This window comes from Molothrus aeneus, chromosome 4 (assembly GCF_037042795.1).
Source record: "Molothrus aeneus isolate 106 chromosome 4, BPBGC_Maene_1.0, whole genome shotgun sequence".
Lineage (NCBI taxonomy): Eukaryota > Metazoa > Chordata > Aves > Passeriformes > Icteridae > Molothrus > Molothrus aeneus.
In genome coordinates, this window is record NC_089649.1 from 2643590 (window position 1) to 2663184 (window position 19595).

Sequence of the window (19595 nt, forward strand, 5' to 3'; positions counted from 1 at the left end):
GACAAAGGTGAAAATTTTCAAGTGCCTGACTACTATGGAGCTCTTGATCAGCCTGTAGATGGAAGAGATAGATTTGAATTAAGTAGTTAAACAAATGAAATCACACAAAGCACATGTTGCCTTCTAATAAACCCCCAAAATGCACACAAATTATTTCATATTCTCAGGAGACAGAATGATTTCTTACACTCACTCTCTCTGGAATGTGCTTAAAAAATTCCATTTCTCCTGCCTTAACTCCTACATCAAAATTCTTCCCAATAATGACCATGGCTTCAGCTGCTTTTCCAAAGCCAGTTGATGGCCTTTCTCTACCTGCAGGTAGTTTCTTTTCTTGCAGAGAAGTGACAAAAATTAAACACTGTGCCTGCCCATTTCCATCCTAAAGCAAGCTAGCAGCTGAAGCAGCAAGAAAGGCTTTAAGAGCCAAGAAGTGGCCGTGTCCATGGCTCAGGGACTCTCTCCATGCTCATGGTGACAATCACAGGTTAGAGAATCACATTTTCCTTCCCAGAAAAAGTTTTGCGATTAGCTAAGGCACAGGTTGGCCTCTTGCTTGCCTGGCATTATCATCCACCCACTCCAATTAAGCCATGGTTCCTTTGTTCCCTCCTTTCCTTAGATAATGGATTGATGAGGTGTGAATTCAGCACAAGTGCTATCAGCAGCCTGGGCACGCTTGGCTTTTTCTGTACCAACACTCTAGTGCCATAAATAGGTGAAATCCTCCCTGTCAGTGAAGGGAAGCAATCTGTTCTCTCCCTGTCATGTTCCTGGCATGCCAATCTCCACTTGTACACATAGACGCAGTCCCAATAGGGGGCAGGAAAAGGGAAGAACACACAGTTCAGCTACATTTCGAATTTCGTGTGTTGCTGTGGGTGCATTTCTGTTTTGCATGTACTTCCTGTCTTCAAGCACCTACTCCTTTACCTAAGGGGACTGTGGGTTTATTTAGAGTTATTTAACTAAACAAGTTATTTAAGAAAATACACACTTTTATTCCTAGGAGGTATATCAAATTATAGCTTCAAGGGAATGACATTTTGTGTTTAGTGAATTATTTCTGGTTTAACCATGGCAAAACTGTGTGTATTAAATAAAATCTTGTGAATACAAGCTTCACTGGCTCCTAAATTTAGGTGTATTTACATAACAAACTGAAGATGTATCAATGTAAAAATTAATGGAAAATCATAGAATTGGAATAATGGAATGACAGAATGGTTTAGGCTCCAATGTCCCTGGTATGGCAGGGACAGTGAGCATGTTCCATTCCTAGTCCCTGCTGCTAATGGAGCATCACTGGCTTGACAGGATAGAAAGGCAGAGGAAAACAGGGAGCACACCTTCCCACAGAGGTCACATACATTCACCCAGCACAGCCTGGGAGGTGAAGGACACTCACTGGTTGTCTTTGGCAAAAAGAATAAAATAAGATAAAATTTAAAAATTAAAAAATTTAAATTGCATTTTCTGAAGCACAAGAACACTGAAATAAGTCTTGATTTATGCTGAGTTTTGTGGGGAGACAAACTGACTGCAATTAAAGCATTGCTGTGAAAGCCCAAGTTGCTGAAAGATTTCTTTAAAAAAAATCTTAATGCAGGAGAACATTCTCAGTTTGGATCAGGGTACTATAGACCAAGTTTCTCTATGGCATCAGCAGCTGATAAGCCTCGAGCAGAAGGCAGAGAGGAAATATTTTAATTCCATTCCTGTCTGGCCAGTGTTGCACCAGCACCAACTGTTTCAGACACTTCTGCAGAACAGCAATATTTGCAAGTGTTTCTTCAGAAATGTGCAGGATTTAATTCCAAGTACACAGGACTGTTTTGACACCATTTATCAACTGCTCCCAAATAGATCAGGCTGGGAGCACACTTGTTCCATTTGCTAAAGTCAAAATTTCCCTTGTGCAAGCCAAGGGAATTAGGCTAGACAAGGGTGGGGGTTTTCTTTGTACACTTTTGCTGTGTTTTTGCAAAGCCAAATACCCTGGCCATGGACATTGGTTGCCAGAAGACTGAGTTCAAGTGAGAGAGCACATTTACCTTCCATACAAGAATAGCTGAGCAACAGACCTTGCCCTCTCCAGTAATGCCATTTTATAAAAAGAAACTGGCAATTTATTCATATATATATACATATATATGACATAGATATATCTATATATTTTATGTTTTACTCTGGCAAGGAATTATTTTTCCTCCCTTCTTCATCAAATCCATGGATTTTTGGCAAGGAAGAAACTCTCATGGCACTAATAACAGCATGCATGGTTTATTCCCAAAACCAAAATCCAATTCACTGATAATGAGTGACTATTCCATTTTGCTGGACATGATTCAAAAGCAAATGAAGGTCATAATTCAAATAAAAACCTGTATTAGCTATAGCAGAGCAAACACCTGGAGCGTGCCTAATTGGTCAGCTCCAATCTTTAAAATGTAATGAAGGCCCAACAGTAATTTTGTAGGAAATGTCCTTGCTGTTAAACACCATATATCCACCCCACAAGAGCCAAAAGCTTCAAGTGGTCTTTTAAGAAAATGTCTTTATATGTCAATGTTCATTACATCATGAAATTGGTCTTTGCTCAGCAGAGAAGTAAGATTTTTAAAGATCACAAATGTATTTGTATTTTTGAATACCAGAGCTGTACCTGCCTATTAGTTTTCTGGCCCTGCATATGACTTACCAGCACCTTGACCTGCAACACAGACCATTTTTTGTGATGAAACACAATCCAGCAACTTCATCTGTTACAACTTGTGAAAGACAAATCCTTCCTTGCACAGAACCAAGATTCAGATGAGGACAGCCTGGATTCCCAGCTCATTCCAGCCTTGTCCTGCTGGCCTCAGCACAACACCACAGCTACAGAGGAGGCTCTGTCTGCTCCTTGGGAAACTGCCTGCCTCATTTCTTCAGAGAAATACCCAACCAAATGAAGATGGAACAATCAGCCTATTCTTATCTTTCTGTAATACCTGCAGGTGACATCCAGTGACACTCCAGCAGAGCAGGATGCATGGACACTGGCACAGGTCATTGGACACTGGAATGCCAAAACTCTAGATCATTATTTTGCTTGATGAACCAGAAACACAGAGAAGGGGGAGCAGAAACACTTCAAAAACAAAACAAACTCAAAACACAAACACTCAAGACTCCAAAAGCTCAAGGTTGAAAAAGACATCCTGAAGAAAACATTTTACTGTGAGGAGGTGAGGGGGTGAGCCTGGCACAGGTTGCCCAGAGCAGCTGTGGCTGCCCCATGCCTGGAAGTGTCCAAGGCCAGGCTAGACAGGGCTTGGAGCAACCTGGGATAGTGGAAAGTGTCCCCGCCCATGGCAGGGGGTGGACCAAGATGAGCTTTAAGGTCCCTTTCAACCCAAAACATTTTATGATATGCCCATATGATTTCTTTAACTAACCCTGAAAACTGATTTGGCAAATTCAAGTTGTAAAATGAAAAATTTGGAATAAATATATTTAAGCTGCAGGCTTTTTCATTCCTAAAGTACATCTGTGAGGAATTAGAAAAAGCAATTGGGTTAATTACATTTTGAGTGATTATTTTCATAGGGGTTATGAATATATGTTTAAGGTGAAATTTATACAGATTAAATTCCACAACCTGTTCAGACTGTAAATTTGCACTCAAACTGCTGCACTGCCTGTTGAAGAGCTGAAATTCAAAAGGAAATTGAATTAGAGGAATAACCTGAACTGGAGGCAATTCACTTACAATAACCACAAAGCAGTGCTTTTGGGGTCAAATAATCAATGACAGTAACTTATGTTTCTTGCAGAAAAGAAGATCTGGGGCTTGCTGCTAGCCCAGCCTGAGGGTGAGTCAGCAATGACTTGGTGCTATGGAAAAAAGCTTTGTCTTATCAGGACCTACATGAGGGGTTAGGGAAAACCTGACACCCTGCTTTGAGTAAGGCAATAAAACACAGGCTCCCCAGGTCTCTAAGAGGAAAAGAAAATGCATTTGCTTCATATCCAAGCATTGAGAAAGGGGACAGAGCTCCCACCTGGCCGTTATCCTGTCATGGGATGGTGTGGTTTGAGTGCACCTCGCCCTGTGCTGCACAGAATGTGGGAGTTGTCAAAGGAACAAGCCCATAAGGATGATCAGCCTGGTTTAACTGGTAGATCACAGCTGAACTGGTAAAAATAGTACAAGATCTGTTGTTCCTGTGACATTCCCTACCCATCAACAGCGGAAAAGCCTCAAAGACTCTGATAAACAGACGCTTTGCCCAGATTTTCTGCTGAGGTAAATTCATGCCAGTAAAGGAGTTGTTATGCTGCCTTCCAATTACTCAACTGTGAAAATATTTTAGTAACTTTGGGATTGAGAACAAGATAGCAAGGCTGGACTGGTCAAACTTTTACTGGAACATTGTGTCCTGTTCCTGATGACACTTTGCAATAAGAAATAGGCCCAGATATAAAAGTCCAGAGGAGTACACCAAGAGCCATCAAAGGTATATAAACCAAGGTCTGTGAGGAAAGATGGAAAGAACTGAATTTACTTAGGCTGGAGAAGGGAAGAGCAGAGATGTGATAATAGACTCAGATGTACAGATTTATCACCTTTTGTAGCAAAGTAAGTTCTTCACCTGAAAATTGCCAAAAGATCAGAGGCTTAAACTGCAGGAGGAAAGATGGAAGTTAGACAGTTTCAAAGTTATATAACCCAAATTACAGCTGAGACTGCCTAGGGAAAGTGTGGAAATCTCTGTTGAAAGTTTTTTAGGAAAAAGTTATTCCCACATATTTAAATAGCATTTTTAATGATTTCTTGAAGGAGATACATAGTAATTTACTAGGATTTCTTAAAACTGTTTTCTTGACTTTTCTGTGGATGCAAAGCAACAAATGCCAGTCTGTTCCCTCCCTTCTGAACTGTCCAGCAGCAAGGCAGTCAGCTCAGGAGCCATAAGGGGAACCATCCAGAGAGCACCATCCAGTGAGCCCAAGCATTTATTAGAAAATCTCCTTTGACAACAGGCTTTTTAACTGTTTCAAAATAATTTCAGAACTGTGCAAGGAGTATTACCTTTTATACCCCTTCAAGTGTATTTACAACTGTAATCAGCTATAATTAATCCAGCTTTAAAATACTGATAAGGAAAGTATAAATATTATTTCTTTATGCATACAAATCTTTACACCTGCCAATAACTGATTAACAGAAACATAAATTCTTATTGTATCTGAAAGACACATCAATCTGCTCTCATTCCAAAAAATACCTGAAGAATTAGAGAACTAAAGGACAGGGTGAGACAACCATTCTTGTGGAGAAGACTTGGTTTGGCTCTTCCTCCGCTTGGTGCTAGAGAGGATAATGGGGAAAATGAAGAGAATGGATTTAAGACTGGCAGCCAAACTGATTGGCCTTGGAAGCAGAAAGGAGACTCTGAAAGGACATCCTGGTGGGCTGCTGTCCAGGAAAGCCTGGAGGTGGTTCGGGAGGCTGCAAATGTTTCAAACTAATTCTGGAAAGACCTGAAAAGGCTGAGTGTTTACTGGGGATAGTGTGCGAAAAGGTCAGGGAGGCATCCTGAAGGACAGGAGGGGAGGGTGGCACAGAGCACCAGTATTACTGCAGATATAATAATTTCCTGTGGTTTTCTCTTAGAAGGATGGGAGGCTGCACAAGGAACTGGCAACCAGGTCAAGCTAATAAATAGTCCCATTTTGTAAAACACACACCTCCATTACCAGAGAAACACAAACCAGGCAACAGCTTTCTCCAGGCTGACTGGGGAGCAAAGGGATTGCTCTCCACTTTCCCCTTGGATGATGGGCACCCTCATCCACAGGAAGGGTTTCCAAACACACGAACCTAGGTGAACAATCACAAGGGCAGGAAGTAAAATCTTGGTTGTCTGACTCACTGCTTGAGTTGTTTCTTCTGCTTCTGACCCCAAATACATTTATTATGCAAATCAGTAATTTATTAAGGAGCAGAAATGTCCTCCAAGTACCCCCAAAACCCAACTATGACATGAAATCATTTAATACAGAAATGCTCCACTCTGATTTTTTTTTTCTTTTAAGATATCTCAGGCTGCATCTAATTTATAAAGAAAAGCAAAATAGCTCACAAATTTCATTTTGCATTACCACGGCTCACCATGGTTAATGGTAACAAAATAAATGTTTTTGTTGTTGTTACAGTTTTTCAGATTCAAAAGCACTTTAGGGGTTTGCCAGGAAAAGCTGCATTTCTATATATACATATATTAAAAATCCCATTAAATCAGTTTACTGGTAAAGACAAGGCATTGTAGGAGGTAACAGCTGAAATTCAGGCTATTAAACCCCAGTGCACTTCCAGGTCACATATAGCAAGAAACACGAAAACAGAAGCTGGTAAGAATGGAGAGGGCCATAAACCAAGCAGCAAATACTTCATTTTTTGCCTAGAGTACTTGTACAGGGGGAGAAACAACACAGAAGTAAGTTGTTCCTTCCTCCCCTCCCCCAATTTTATTTTGACAAATCAGAACCATAACATAATTCAGGAATTAAGAATTAAACAGACCACAAATCAGAACTAATGTGGAATGATGGTAGGCAAGTACGTACAAGAGTAAAAAAATCTGCTCTTAAAAAAATCAGCAAACAGGCTAAAATAGCTTCCTCTGAAGGCTCTTGAAAATGGGACCATGGAAAAATTAAGGAAGGAGCTGCCATTATGCCGTGGTCATTAACAAAGTCTCTAATTAGATCAATTGGCTCTTTAAAAGAGAAAAAAATAAATATTAAAAAGTTCACAAAACACTTTTCTTAACTAAAATTAACAGCATGGTAAAGTTAGGAAACTCCCTAACAGTCAAGATTGCAATTTCTTGAATACTTGGCAAAATTTTTTTATTTCTAGGAGGAAACAAACAATAAAGAAGAGTTTATAAAGTCAGTGTGTCCCTGCTGTGTGATGTAATTCGGCAGGAGACCTAATTCAGCAACCTCCAGAGGCCTCCTCAAACCCAGTTTTCTGGGACTTCATCAACACTGATCCACGGCAACTAGATCGGAGTATATAAAATGTGATGGTAAATGGTGTTTTGACAAAATTTATTACATTCAGAGAGGTACAATTTGTGAGGCAACAGTGGGTCTATTAGAGTATATTTAGTCTAAAGATACTACACTGCTTCCCCCTATCCTGAGACTAATTTTCTCTTTTCCCTTCAGCTTCCCATTTTCCTCAAATTATAGTGTTTCTTCAAATTTGTAATTTTCTGCCTCTCCAACACAGAAGGGAATTCATTTCTCATGAGAGCTTATTATCACAGAGATCGCATCTAAAGCAGTACCTTGGTACCCAGTTGTGTTCTATAAATGCTAAGAAAAATTACATAATGGGAGAAAAATCTCTTTCAGGGAAGGAATGCTTTAAAACTCATAAATGGAGATAAAAGTAGACTGAATCAGAAAATGGACGCAAGAGATTTGGCTAGAAAACAGCTAATAATCTGATAAGAGGATGCACTGGAATTAAAATCTATCCCAAAAAGCTGAATTAATATTTCAATTAAAAAAGGAAAAAAAAATTAAAAGCCAAAGTAATTTAGTTTGAATTCCGCACTCACAATCAGAGTGCCATGACAGTGAGAAAGCTGCCATGGCACAAACATCCTCACTAACCACATGTTTAAGTGTAAGGAAAATAAGGACTAGGTTTGGTTTCCAGATGTGAGATTTCTGCCCCAAGGTTGAAAATAAAGGCTCTGGGGCCATAACATACTTATGATATTAATAGTGGCTACTTCAATGCATGTTATCTAATATCTGCAGAGATGCATTTGAGAAGATAATTTTGTGTTTGAAGCAGATTAAAATCTGCCTAATTATCCCAGATTTGTTTTCCAACTTCAGCAACATTGTGTCCCTCCAACCTCGAGCTTGATAATATGTTGCTAACAGCCTGAATTAATAAGCAGGTGATAGCTGACACTACCAATTAATGTATTACAACTGCAGTTGAACTAGGATGATGAAACATACTGAACTGCTTTCTTATTATAAACCAATAAAGTTCCCCTTTTAAAATTCTGCAATTTCATCACAGGCCATGAAGCTATTTCAGTCAATGCTAAAAACACCTTTTGTATTATGAATCCTTTCCATTTGTTACCCATTAGGATTGTCTTAGGTTTTCTCTGAACTCTTGCTATTGCATTCCAGCCTCCCAATTTACACGTACAGAGAGAAGCTGAGGTCAGCAGCCAGGTCTTCTGGTTTTTAAGTGAGAAAACCAATAAATTGGGTAGCTTTGATGAAATGCTTACTGATACAGAGAAAGCTAACACATCCTACACAAGATCACTCGCACAGGCCCAATCTTCTTTGCCTTGTGCTATTTATATTAATTGAAAAATGGCTGGTGAATTACCTCCTTCATTCTGGAACAGACATTCCAGAATGGACCAAACTCAACTCAGCACAGAAAATCTGACTGTGAATCAATACAAAGCCAAGCAAAAAATATGGAGGGAATAGGAAATATCAAAGATTGACTTTAAACCCAAAGTGCAACAAAAATTCAAACCCTAAACTAAGATACACACAATTGTCAAGACAAAGCCCTGGGTGTGGTATTACCACCCACAAAAGTGTCACAGAGACAAAGAATGTGGACAGATCCTTCCCTTCTTCTGACATTCAGCTCACAAATCTGGAAAATCTTTCTATGAAATGTAAAGTGTCTCAAAGAAAACATTAATTTAATTTGTCCCATTTCATTTGGTCTAAATCCTTTGACAGGAAAGCAGACCTCATATTTTAATTTCCAGTTTTATTTTCAGCCACCCATCTCAGGTTCCCATCTTGATTCACTTGAAGGAAGAGTAACAGTGAAAAGGGAGAACTGCACAGGAGTCCATGGCCACCGCTCATCCAGCTTCTTGTCACCGGCAGTGCTGTGTGCCACCAAAACCAAAGCATGTATCAGGAACAATGCTAAAAGGGCTAAATTCCTTAATTACTTTAAGCTTAACTTTTCCATGGAATTTAATTTCTCTTTTACAGTTGGAACACCCAACAAACCAAACCGCAGGATAAAAGCCTATAACAAGCTCTTTGGAGTACTGATAATTTACAATTACAGATTTTCTAAATTTATTTCCAACTCTATTTCTTCAGCCTACTGTACTTTGGAAAAGTACATAACTTGGAAAATGAAAAACAAAAATCAATTTCCACTACATAGTTATAAATGTCAGGCAATGCTGTTTACTCCATGCAACAGACTTTGCCTATCAAACAATATTCTTAGAGGCTGCCAGAAAGTGATGCAAGAAAAAGTTATCACAACCTGTCCTACACTTTGCTACTTCCTGCATGTGCCACTTTTTATCTTGATTGCTTGCATGTAGTTTCCCTTCCTGCTCTGTTCTCCACATGCTCCTCTGTGCAGTCAATTAATAATTACGATGATATAGACAGACCTCTTGTAGCTTAATACCCCAGAGCAGCTCAGTACTTGGATCTAATTTTCCATAGAACAGAGGAGAGCAAACAGAGGCAGAAGAAAAGAAAGAAAAATAAGTCCTTGCATTTACTTATTTACTTGTTCTCTGTGTGTGCTTCATATATATGTATGTATGGACAGTGTCATGCTAAGCGAAAGACATAAGAACATGGAAAAAGATACCTCAACATCTTTGGCAGCCGTCCCATAAACGGTCCTGAAAGAAGTCAGCAGAAATAAACAGTGACATACTCCAAGAGTTATGAGGCCTAGGGGGAAAAAATCTTGAAAATTTCCAGAGAAAACTAGGATAAAGAAAACAGGAATTTCTAGGAGAAAACTGAAATTCAACTTTCACACAGCATTTTCTCTCAGAGTGAACACTGAAATAGTTTCTGGCATTTAGTAGTGTTTTATTCACACCATGCCTCAGAAGGCCTTCTGTATTAATCTGTACTTCAAATGAAGCACAAATGAATCCAAGCTGGAAGAGACCTCATCCAACTCTTTTCCCCAAGACAGACTCAGCTATGTTATGTCATTCCTGACATATCCTTCCTAATGACTGCCGCTGGAGAAACCCAGCAATTTCTCAAAGCCAGCTATTCCAGGGTTTCACAACCTCTATGTTGCAGGTTCTCCCTCTGATCTGACCTGAAGCTTTCCTGCTCCAGAAAGCCCCTCATTTCTTGTACCATCCAGCATGACACTGAACACACACAATGCCCCTTCTCTACACAGCTCTTAAAACACCAGAGGCCTACCACGTCCCTTCCCATTTTTCTCTTCTTCTGACTAAACAGCTCCATTTCCTCTGATCCTTCCCCCTGAGTTATCTCCCTGAGATATCAGATCACCCTTCTCTGGACACTCTCCAATGATACAGACATTGCTCTTGGGGAATGATGCCCAAGTTTGGGCAAAAGTGCTCCAGCCATGGAGAAGGGTTCCTCACAGACCCACCAGGCCCCACATTCTCACAAACTCATGTGATGTTCACCTTTTTTGTAACAGCATGACATTGCTGACCTCACACCTAGTGCATGATGCACTGTAATTCCAGCTACTTTTCTAAAGGAATACTGTCTAAGGAGTTGATCACCAATCTCAGCCTGTTAAATTTCTTCCTGCTTCAGGAATTCAGCAGAGTATCTTCTATTTATCACTGCTGGCTTTAATTTTGTTTTATTTCGGATTATGTCTCTAATTTGTCAAGATGATTTTCAGTATCACTACAGTCCCTTAATGCTGGCAGGCCCTCCTCTCCCACCAGCCCATTTAATCAGAACATTTTATTTCATCATCTCAGTTCTTAATGGAAACACTGATCAGAATGAAGCTCAGGAGCACTGACTGCCAAGTCCCTTTACCCCAGAGCAGATAAAGTATCAGGTCACCTTTTGCTTCTTCAGGCTGATATTCTGCAGCCCTGATGTTTTGTTTCTAATGGAGTGTTAGATATGCTTCCCAGTACCCTGTCAAGGCTCCAGGACCCTTCACTGCACTCAGAGCACAGCAGGTAATTCCCAGTCCCACACTGCTGTACTGGCTCCTTCCCAGAGCAGCACCCTGCTGGAACTGCAGCCTGGGCCAGGATACACCCAAAAGCAAGGAGAGAAGAGGATGACCAACAACTCACACCCGCAGAGTAAAGGATTTCTGCTTGCCTTGAATCAGCTACACTGCCTGCAACTCAAAGTACTGAGCCCACTCCTGTTTGCCAAAATAAGTCTTAGTTTGCTCAAACATTGTCATTTTTAATGCTGAACTAGGTATCACTACACAGGGATGCCTAGAGCCATATGCCTAACACACATAGCTATATATATGCTTATAAATGCGTGACATTTCTAAATTAGATAAGAGATATAGTTACTTCTATTACAATAACACTCAGATTATGCTTACTGATTACACACTCTATTTCTGTCTGCTTTGAATGAGCAAATTCTCAATATTCCATTTTATCCCAGGGGAAAAAAAGGATTTATTTCCCCAGACTTTCAGCATTTCCCACCATCTTCCATCTCTGCATTCCATCTACAGTGCAAAGCTCATTCCAGAGATTAGTGCAGGGCTTCCATGACTACGAAAAGGATTTCAGATTCTCACTGATCTGTAACCCCAGCTGTGCATCAGATTCTATAAAGAGAGATCTCTATTCCTGAATAGATGAGGAACCTTCGTGTGCCCCAGATGGATTCCAGTGCACACCATGTTCCCCAGGCTACAAGTCTGATGGTCAGCAGAAAACCAGGAGCCTAGAGGAGGAAGCAGGTATCTAAACAATGCCAAAAGCATTTACAGCATATTATGTCTAGATTCCTCCTTATCAGTCAGTATTAATTGTCAGATTCCTTTGCTAAATTAGATATTGTTCCAGCAAATACCCCTGCATTGCATAATGCCTGCTGCACAGAACTGGGACAGCTACCCCAAGACATGCTTCTCTAAGCTTATAGGCTTTCAGCCAGGTATCCCATTCTGCTCAAATTATTTAGGTTTTGAGGTATGCCTGGTACTTTCAAGAAGGAAACAACCACAAAAAATACTGTACCACACAAAACAACTCATCTGGAGACAATTTATGTCACTCACAGCCAAGCCCATCGACAACCACAGGTTTAGTCCAGCTGTAGGAGGTGGGAGAGGCCAGGCAGTGTCCCAGAGCTGCCCAGGGCAGAGCACACTCTGTCACCCAGGTCCCTGCTGCCACACCAGCTGTGCAGCTGCTGTGCAGAGCTGCTCCCTCACCTCCTCTCACAGCCCCCGCACATCACACTGGCCCTCAGCCCACTGCTCACGCCCTTCTTCATTCCTGAGGCTCAGCTCAGCTGCACCCCCCCACACACACCCAGAAGTACAGCCCAAAATAATAAGCTGTGGAAGCCAGCCCTACTAATGGCCTAAAAGCAATAGTTTTGGATGGAGTGAATGGGGAAAGTGACAATACTGTGAGAAAGCAAGGAACGAAAGCAGCCAAAGGCTCACACACAGGGTGTGAGAAAGCTGATAGGGACTCAGAAGTGGTCAGGATGACAAACTCACCAGCTGCCACACTGTGGTACAGCACAGGGGGAAAAAAATAATTCTGCCTCTTCCTTCTAACAGGTCATCTCCAGCCTCCTGCCCTGTACTAGCTCACACACAGGACAGCCACCATAAGAAGGGTCTTTTTACTAACACAAGCCACGGAGGGGCTGTCTGGAGACCTGTGAAGAACTTGGGCTGTTCAAAGTCTTCTCCACAATTTAACTTCCACTTGGCAACCTGAGTCAATCATGACTCTGATTTACACAAGTCCCTCTGGATTTGACTGAGCCAACGGGCTATGTTTGGAACATGCTCTAGTTCAAGATGTCCATGTCCATGGCAGGGGTCTGGACTTTTAAAGGTCCCTTCCAACCTTAACTATTCTTTGGTACTATGTTAAGCACTGGATGTGTATTGGGAGGCATGGAGCATCCAGGTGATCCTCCAGAAGATGAGCAGGTCTTTAGCCTGGAACTAACACATTTAACAACTCAAGAAATACCAGCACTTGTCCTGGATTAGGATTGCCCAAATCCTGGCATTTTAATTAAGACACCTCTTCTAAGAAGGCATTACAAGCAGTCATCAAAGCATTTACCTTCAGCAAGAATGGAAACAGTATTCTCTGAACCTGCCCTGTGAGTACTCTATCCAGCCTATCAACCCCTCACCAATCCCTTCCTGATTCCTCCCTCATGAGAAACAGTTCTCTCTCTACAGCTCCTTTTTTCCCTAACGTAGAACAAGATAAAAAAAAAATACTATAAGGGCTTCAGACCAGCAGACTAAGAAAATAAAGACAAAGTATAAGCAAATTTCTTTTTTCCTATAAAAGTTTCCAAAACCAAAGCAGGCAGATTTACAGAACCATTTCCACCTAGCAAGCCAATGAAAAGAGCAGGGCTCCTCAGAACATGCCTACCTTTTACTGTATTTAAAGAAGGATGAAAATAGTTAAACTGAGTAACAGTTATCCTTAACTTGTACTTTTCTCACGTTGAGACAATCTCTGCAGCCTCCAAGAGCCAGAGCAGCACCCTGGTTCCACTGGAACTCTGTCATCCCATTCCTGCAGCTGCTGCATGAGTCATTGCTGTGCGGCATGACACTGCCTTTGTGAAGCACTGCTTCCCAAGCCATCATGCTCAGAAAGCTGGCTGCCTACGTGCTGCTGGCAGAGCTCCTGGCCTCCAAGTGCTGCGTGCCTCTAAAGACAGCCGAGGTGCACTGATCGCTGCCCTGGCACCCGTTTCCCTTGAGAGCTGCTGCTTTAGCGGCCTCAGGGCAACTCTGTTCTTGTGAATGAGTGAGGAGGTGCCTCGAAATAACTTCTGAGACACAGTCTGCACAAAGAAGTAAAAAAAAAAAAAAAAAAAACCAAACAAAGACCTGTGTGGAATTCTTGCTCTAGATAATGTGTCAGCTCTTCATGCAAATCTCCCTGGTCTAGCAAGGCTGGGAAATAGACCGAGACTGGGAATTATCTCCAGCTCTACCATATGGAGATGCGAGACACCAGGCCAGTTGCTTGTTATATTTAACATGTGTTTCTTTTACCAGCAGTATTAACATGGCCTTGTTCCTGTTTATACTTCGGGAAAGGAGAAAATAAACTTTTTTTCCTCTCATTTTGTTTTGCTCTTTTAGGAGTTCCCTGTTCCTGTCAAAGGGAGTTAAGCTAAACAGAGACAAGGAAGTTCTGTTCCAGAGTAAATGCGTCCACACTTGGAGATTTAAAAATTGTTCCTACAGTTCAAATGCATAAACTCCCCCCCTTAATTCTCATTAACCTTCTGACGTAAGAAGGCCCTGAGTTTGGGTAATTATTTTGTTAGCAGACCACAGTATAACACAACTTTAAGGCAAAGCACATGACACCCACCCAGAGCTCTCACCAGTTAGGAGAGGCACCTATTTTAGTGGCTTAGGAGTAAAGTTTGTAATTGTCTGCAAAGTGACGAGAGCCATGCTGCAGCTATGAGGGTGCTGAGAGAACCTGAACTCCCCATGCCCCACATGTCCCCATCTGACACACTGGGACACCAGCTCACAAATGCAGGATAACCCTTGGAAAGAGCCCACATCAAGACAATGCCAGTGAGACCCGTGACCCAGCTGCAATGAACACAGGAGGAGAAAACGAAAGGCTGGCATTTCCTCCTCCTCTGAGTGCCCTGGAAATCACATAGCAAAGCGGAGCTGCTCGCTCCCAGCAATAGCAACGTTACTTGACAACCAGCACGTCTGTCAGTGATGCTGTAAGCACCAACGTGCTCCAGCACTCTGCAGGGCAGCTCGCAGTGCTGAACCCTCCTGCCTCACACGGTGACAGCTTCATCTCGCTGTTTCAAATCTATCACAAGTCCATTCCATTCAAGGTTTTAAGGGAACCACAGAGGCACCTTTTGCCCATAGGATAACCCACACGTGAACCTGCCAGGTTCACCCCTGCTCTTTCCAACAGGGACAGCGTTTAGGCTGGAGAGGTGAATGATGAAGCAGTAGCAAACTTACTTTCCAGTGATCAATTGGCTTCTGGACGGTGTACACATGGGCTGGACATAGTAGTTCTCCAGCTTGACCCCTTCGGCAGCCAGCTTGTCCAGCGTGGGCGTCCGGATCTCGGACCCGTGGTACCCCACGTCCCTGAAGCCCTGATCGTCGGCCAGGATGAAGATGATGTGCGGCTGCGAGCGGGGGGCGCCCGCCACGGGCTCCTCTCCCAGCAGGTTCCCCGGCGCCTCCCCGGCACCTCCCCGGCGGCTGCCCCAGGCCAGGTAGCCGCAGGTGAGGAGGCTGAGCAGGGACAGCCCGGCCAGCACCGCCGCCACCATCCTCCCCGGGCTGGGGCGGCGCGGCCAGCGGCGCCCACCGCGGGCCATCCACCGCGGCGGGAGGGCAGAAAAACAGGAACGAAAAGGAAATAAATCAACAAAAACCCAACAAAGCCAGGCGGCCTCGGGACGGGCGGCGCCCGTCAGGGCTCCCTCCGGGCGAGGGACATCGCAGCCACCCCAACTTCGGCAACTTCAGCCGCTGGAGCCGGGCGGGTGGGCAGGGCCCTGCCGGGGGTCACAGCACCCTCGGCCCGCCCCCGGCCCCGCGCCGGGGCGCCGCTGCCAGCCCGTCCCGGGGCCGCTGCCCATGGCGGGGCGAGCCGGGGCGCCCCGGGACGGGACGGGGCCGGGACAGGCCGGGACGTGCCGCCCCCCGCCCGCCTCCGCCGGCGCTGCCGGGCCGCGCCGCTCCCTCCCCGCTCCCTCCGCCCACCCTCGCCACCGCCCCCGGTGGCTCCCGGTGCTCGGACCCGCCGGAGGACAGGGGCACCACGGCCCGGCAGAGCCCGCAGCCCCGCTCCTCCCTGCCCGGCCCCTCCACAAGCCCGGCTCCGGCACCGGCCCGACCCGTCCGCAACTCTTTTCTTCCTTTCCCTCTCGTCCCCTCCCTCGCCCGCCCCCCGCATCCCAGAGGAAAACCCCCCACCCTGTTCGGCCGCCAGCCCCGGCCTCCCCCCCCCACAGAGAGGTGGTCCTGCTCCTTCCGCCCCCTCGAAATATTGATTGTTTTAAGTGTTTCTGACTTGGCCACAAACATCTGGAAGGTATGAACGTACCGGATTTGTTTCCAGCCACAAAACAGCCCCAAATCCCAAACCCTCCAATTCTGGCGAGGCTGTGGCAAACGCCAGGAATGCGCCTTTGCAGAATACAATCACTTTTAAGAATTTGGCTTAATGTACGAATGTGCTGCAGTTGCAAAATACAACTTCGCCCTGTCCTGGAAGACACCGAGTCAAGCAGAAACTGATATTCACACACGATTAGGCTGAAGTAAATCTGCAGGTCTGACCTGTGTAACGTGAGTCAGCACGAACGACTTTTAGTCACACCAGGTTTTAAAAAGCATTAACTCTTAAACAGGAACTTGGACCAAGCCCTCTAGTTCCTGCACCTCTGTGCTAAGCTACAGCTGGTCCCTGCCAAGGGACTTTGTATATCCCTCTGGGATCCCTCCCGGATTAAAAATAAAGTAGGGCTGTCTTGAGAGAACTTTAATTTGGGTTGAATCTAACTGATTCGGTTCACATCAGGTTGTACAAAACTGTCCCCACTCTAAAATTTCCATTGAAAAAGACCCATTCAGAAATAACTAACTGTTAGGCTGAAGTTTTCAATGATACAGCAGGAAAACATGGAAGTAAAAGCAGATTTAGGGATTTCAGTGTGCTAAGTAAAGGCTTGTTCATGCTGAAAATTGATACAATAAAGTAACAACTGCACCGTAAAACCTGCAGAGTTTAACTTCTGAGGTAGAACATCTTCTGAAATCACAGCACATTAACACAAGAGCTTAAAAAAAAACCAAAAACAACCCAAAATCTTAAACTAAAGAAACTGTGACATTTTCATCTACTGTCCCTGCCCATGGCAGGGGGGGGTTGGAATTAGAGGTTCCTTCCAACCCAAACCATTCTATGATTCCTTGAAGTTACACTTCCTTTAAAAGAATTTTCTATTTCTATTCCAATTTTTACTCCTGCCTTTTCCCCACACTTACAAGAAAGACCAAAAGAATGTATGTAGACACTAAATCCATAAATGGTCAAGTGCAAATCAGATTAGTGATGCCATTTTGCCTTTAACACAAACAAGATATGATGATTCCCTTTTAATATAAGCTGTAGTAGCACCATGGACCCAGGCAAACATCAGAGCATCATAAGTATCTGATTGAATCTATACATACATATTTTCTAGCAGTAAAGTAGGAAAACTATATTATTAAGAAGATGCCATAGAACAGTCTAAGAAGATAGGAGGAGGGCAGAGCCTGTGACTTGCCAGTGCCCCATTAACCATACCAATCCCTATTAGCCCCAGCCAGCTGCAAATGAAAATATTCCAGGGCAATCTCTGCCAGACATCTATAAACTTGACCTTCTTTCTTTTTAGGCCTGACAAAGCTTCCTTTTTTTTTTCTTTTTTTTCCTCCCATTTTTGCAAAAACAAAAGTAGGCTTATGTCAGCAAAATACTCAGCTGACCTTCAAGCAGAGAGGCCTTAGAAGATAATGTGCTACTAATATTCTACTTCAGGAAATATTTGTAGATGCTCAGAAATTGTAGCCAAGGTTTATAGAGCCCATTCAGGATGCTCAGTGAAAGGAACAGAAGAGTTGTGAAAGCTGAAGGAAGTATTTTTTCCCTGAGGTGAAAGAAATCCTGAACATCCATAGGTATTTGAACTTGAGTGCAGTGAATACATTAATTCAAACATACACTAGTTAAAACTGAATTTAGCACACCATTAGGAAAGAATATATTTTTAGTCCTTGCTATGCAGTCTCTTGTGTGTATTGAGGCCATCAAATTAAATTTGTGCAGAGAGGACGGCTGCAGTTGGAGGCTCATCTGCAGTTACCTGCAGCCCGGGTGGGGGCTCTTAGAGCTGCCCTTTGCTGGTTCTTTCGGGTCAGGCTGCTACTGACCTGCTCTTCCCAAGGCAGATGTGTATGACACACAAAGATATCCCAAAAAAACACGTGTTCTGTCTCCTTTCTCTGCCCTGACTGCCCTTTGTGCCAGCTGTCTCCCAAAGGTGACAGCCCTGTGGTGCAGGAGACTGGAGAGAGCTCCAGCATGAAGGCTGGACATGCAAACTCCCATTCCTTGTGCCAGCACTCTTCCTGAGAGAGAGCTTCACTCCAAGTTACAGAGAAACAGGAACAATACTGGTAAGTGAGGTCTTGGGAAGACAGTTTATAGAAAAAAAAAATAGATTCAAGTGCTAAGGCTCCTACAGTAGCTGTTTGGCTAACCCTTAGGTCAGTCTTGAAAAGGTAATTCTTCCTAGCTGGACAAAGGTAATTCTTCCTAGCTGGAGCCTACATGTTTCTCTTACCTGTGACTCACATCTGTCAGTAACAAGGAAGGATGCAATTTGGGATGTGCAATTCAGTGCTCTTCCTAATCATGCCTGAGGCCAGGAAACTTGGCCTGAAGAACAGCTTTGTGAACTGCTATTTTTAGCTGAATTGCTGCAACTAGAGAAAGAATGAAGCAGGCTTTGGCCTACACACAGAGTCAATATTCTACATATTTCCAAGAACAGTAATTTCTGTGCATTTCCTTTCACCTTGCTCATTTCTGCACACCCCTGTCCTGAGCATACCTTCCTCACAGAGGAAGGAAAGGCAGGACATCCCTGCACTCTGCTGTCCAGGTGGGTGCTGTGCTTTTGCCAGGCACTCATCACTGAAAACAGCAAACTACAACATGAATAGAAGTCTGGTGAGTCACAAGCTTGACATCATTCCCTTTGCCTCCTTTGGTGGACCCTGGTAATTAATTTTCAGATGTGCTGCTTGGGAATGCTCAGATTCCACCCATGGCTTAGTCCCTGCTGCATGATGACATAAACAGAGCTTTGCTCTTAGCTTATTCTATATTTAACACAGACTTTCCTCAGCTCCCCACTGTATGTCGTAGGCAAAGGTCCAGATTCTGATCTCAGCTGCCTGCACTGATGTAAATGTGCACTCACTCAACTGATGCCAGTAAAGTCACTCTGGAAATCTGGGATGTGACCTTAGATATCCCTCTTCTGTCAGTCCCTGCAATCATTGAAACAACACAACTTGGGAGCTGGTGCTGGCCTTCCTGGAGGCGTCTCCCATTTCCCAGTTGCATAAGGTTTATGGTCCCAAGTGAAACAGAACCAAGTCTTTAAACTCCTGCAGTCCTACTGAAATGGCTGCTTCTGGAAACAGCAACTGCTGTGCTTCTGTAGGAAAAGGGGACATTTTGGTAGCAGGTGCCAGGAGAAGTCACAGAATCACAGAATGGTTGGTTTGAAAGGGACCTTAAAGACCATCCAGTTCCATTCCCGTGCCATGGACACCTCCCACTGGACCAGGTCTCTGAGCACAGGTCACAGTTCTCTGGCTGTCAGAGCAAGGGGTGTGGACACTTTTCTGGCTTTACTGAGTCTCTGAAGAGCCAAATAATTCAAGAGGTTACAGCACACATTCAGAGGCTGCCACAGCCATCAGCACGTAAGTG

At 43.6% G+C, this 19595-nt stretch overlaps 1 protein-coding gene across 1 annotated transcript in view; it reads right to left on the reverse strand.

Moving 5' to 3' along the window:
* Positions 1 to 15417, reverse strand: part of ARSJ (arylsulfatase family member J) — a 33614-nt gene extending 18197 nt beyond the window's left edge. The window contains exon 1 of the mRNA XM_066548902.1: positions 15050 to 15417. Within this exon, the coding sequence (XP_066404999.1) occupies positions 15050 to 15417 (368 nt within the window). The remainder of the gene's footprint in view (positions 1 to 15049) is intronic.
* Positions 15418 to 19595: the final 4178 nt, after the last annotated feature.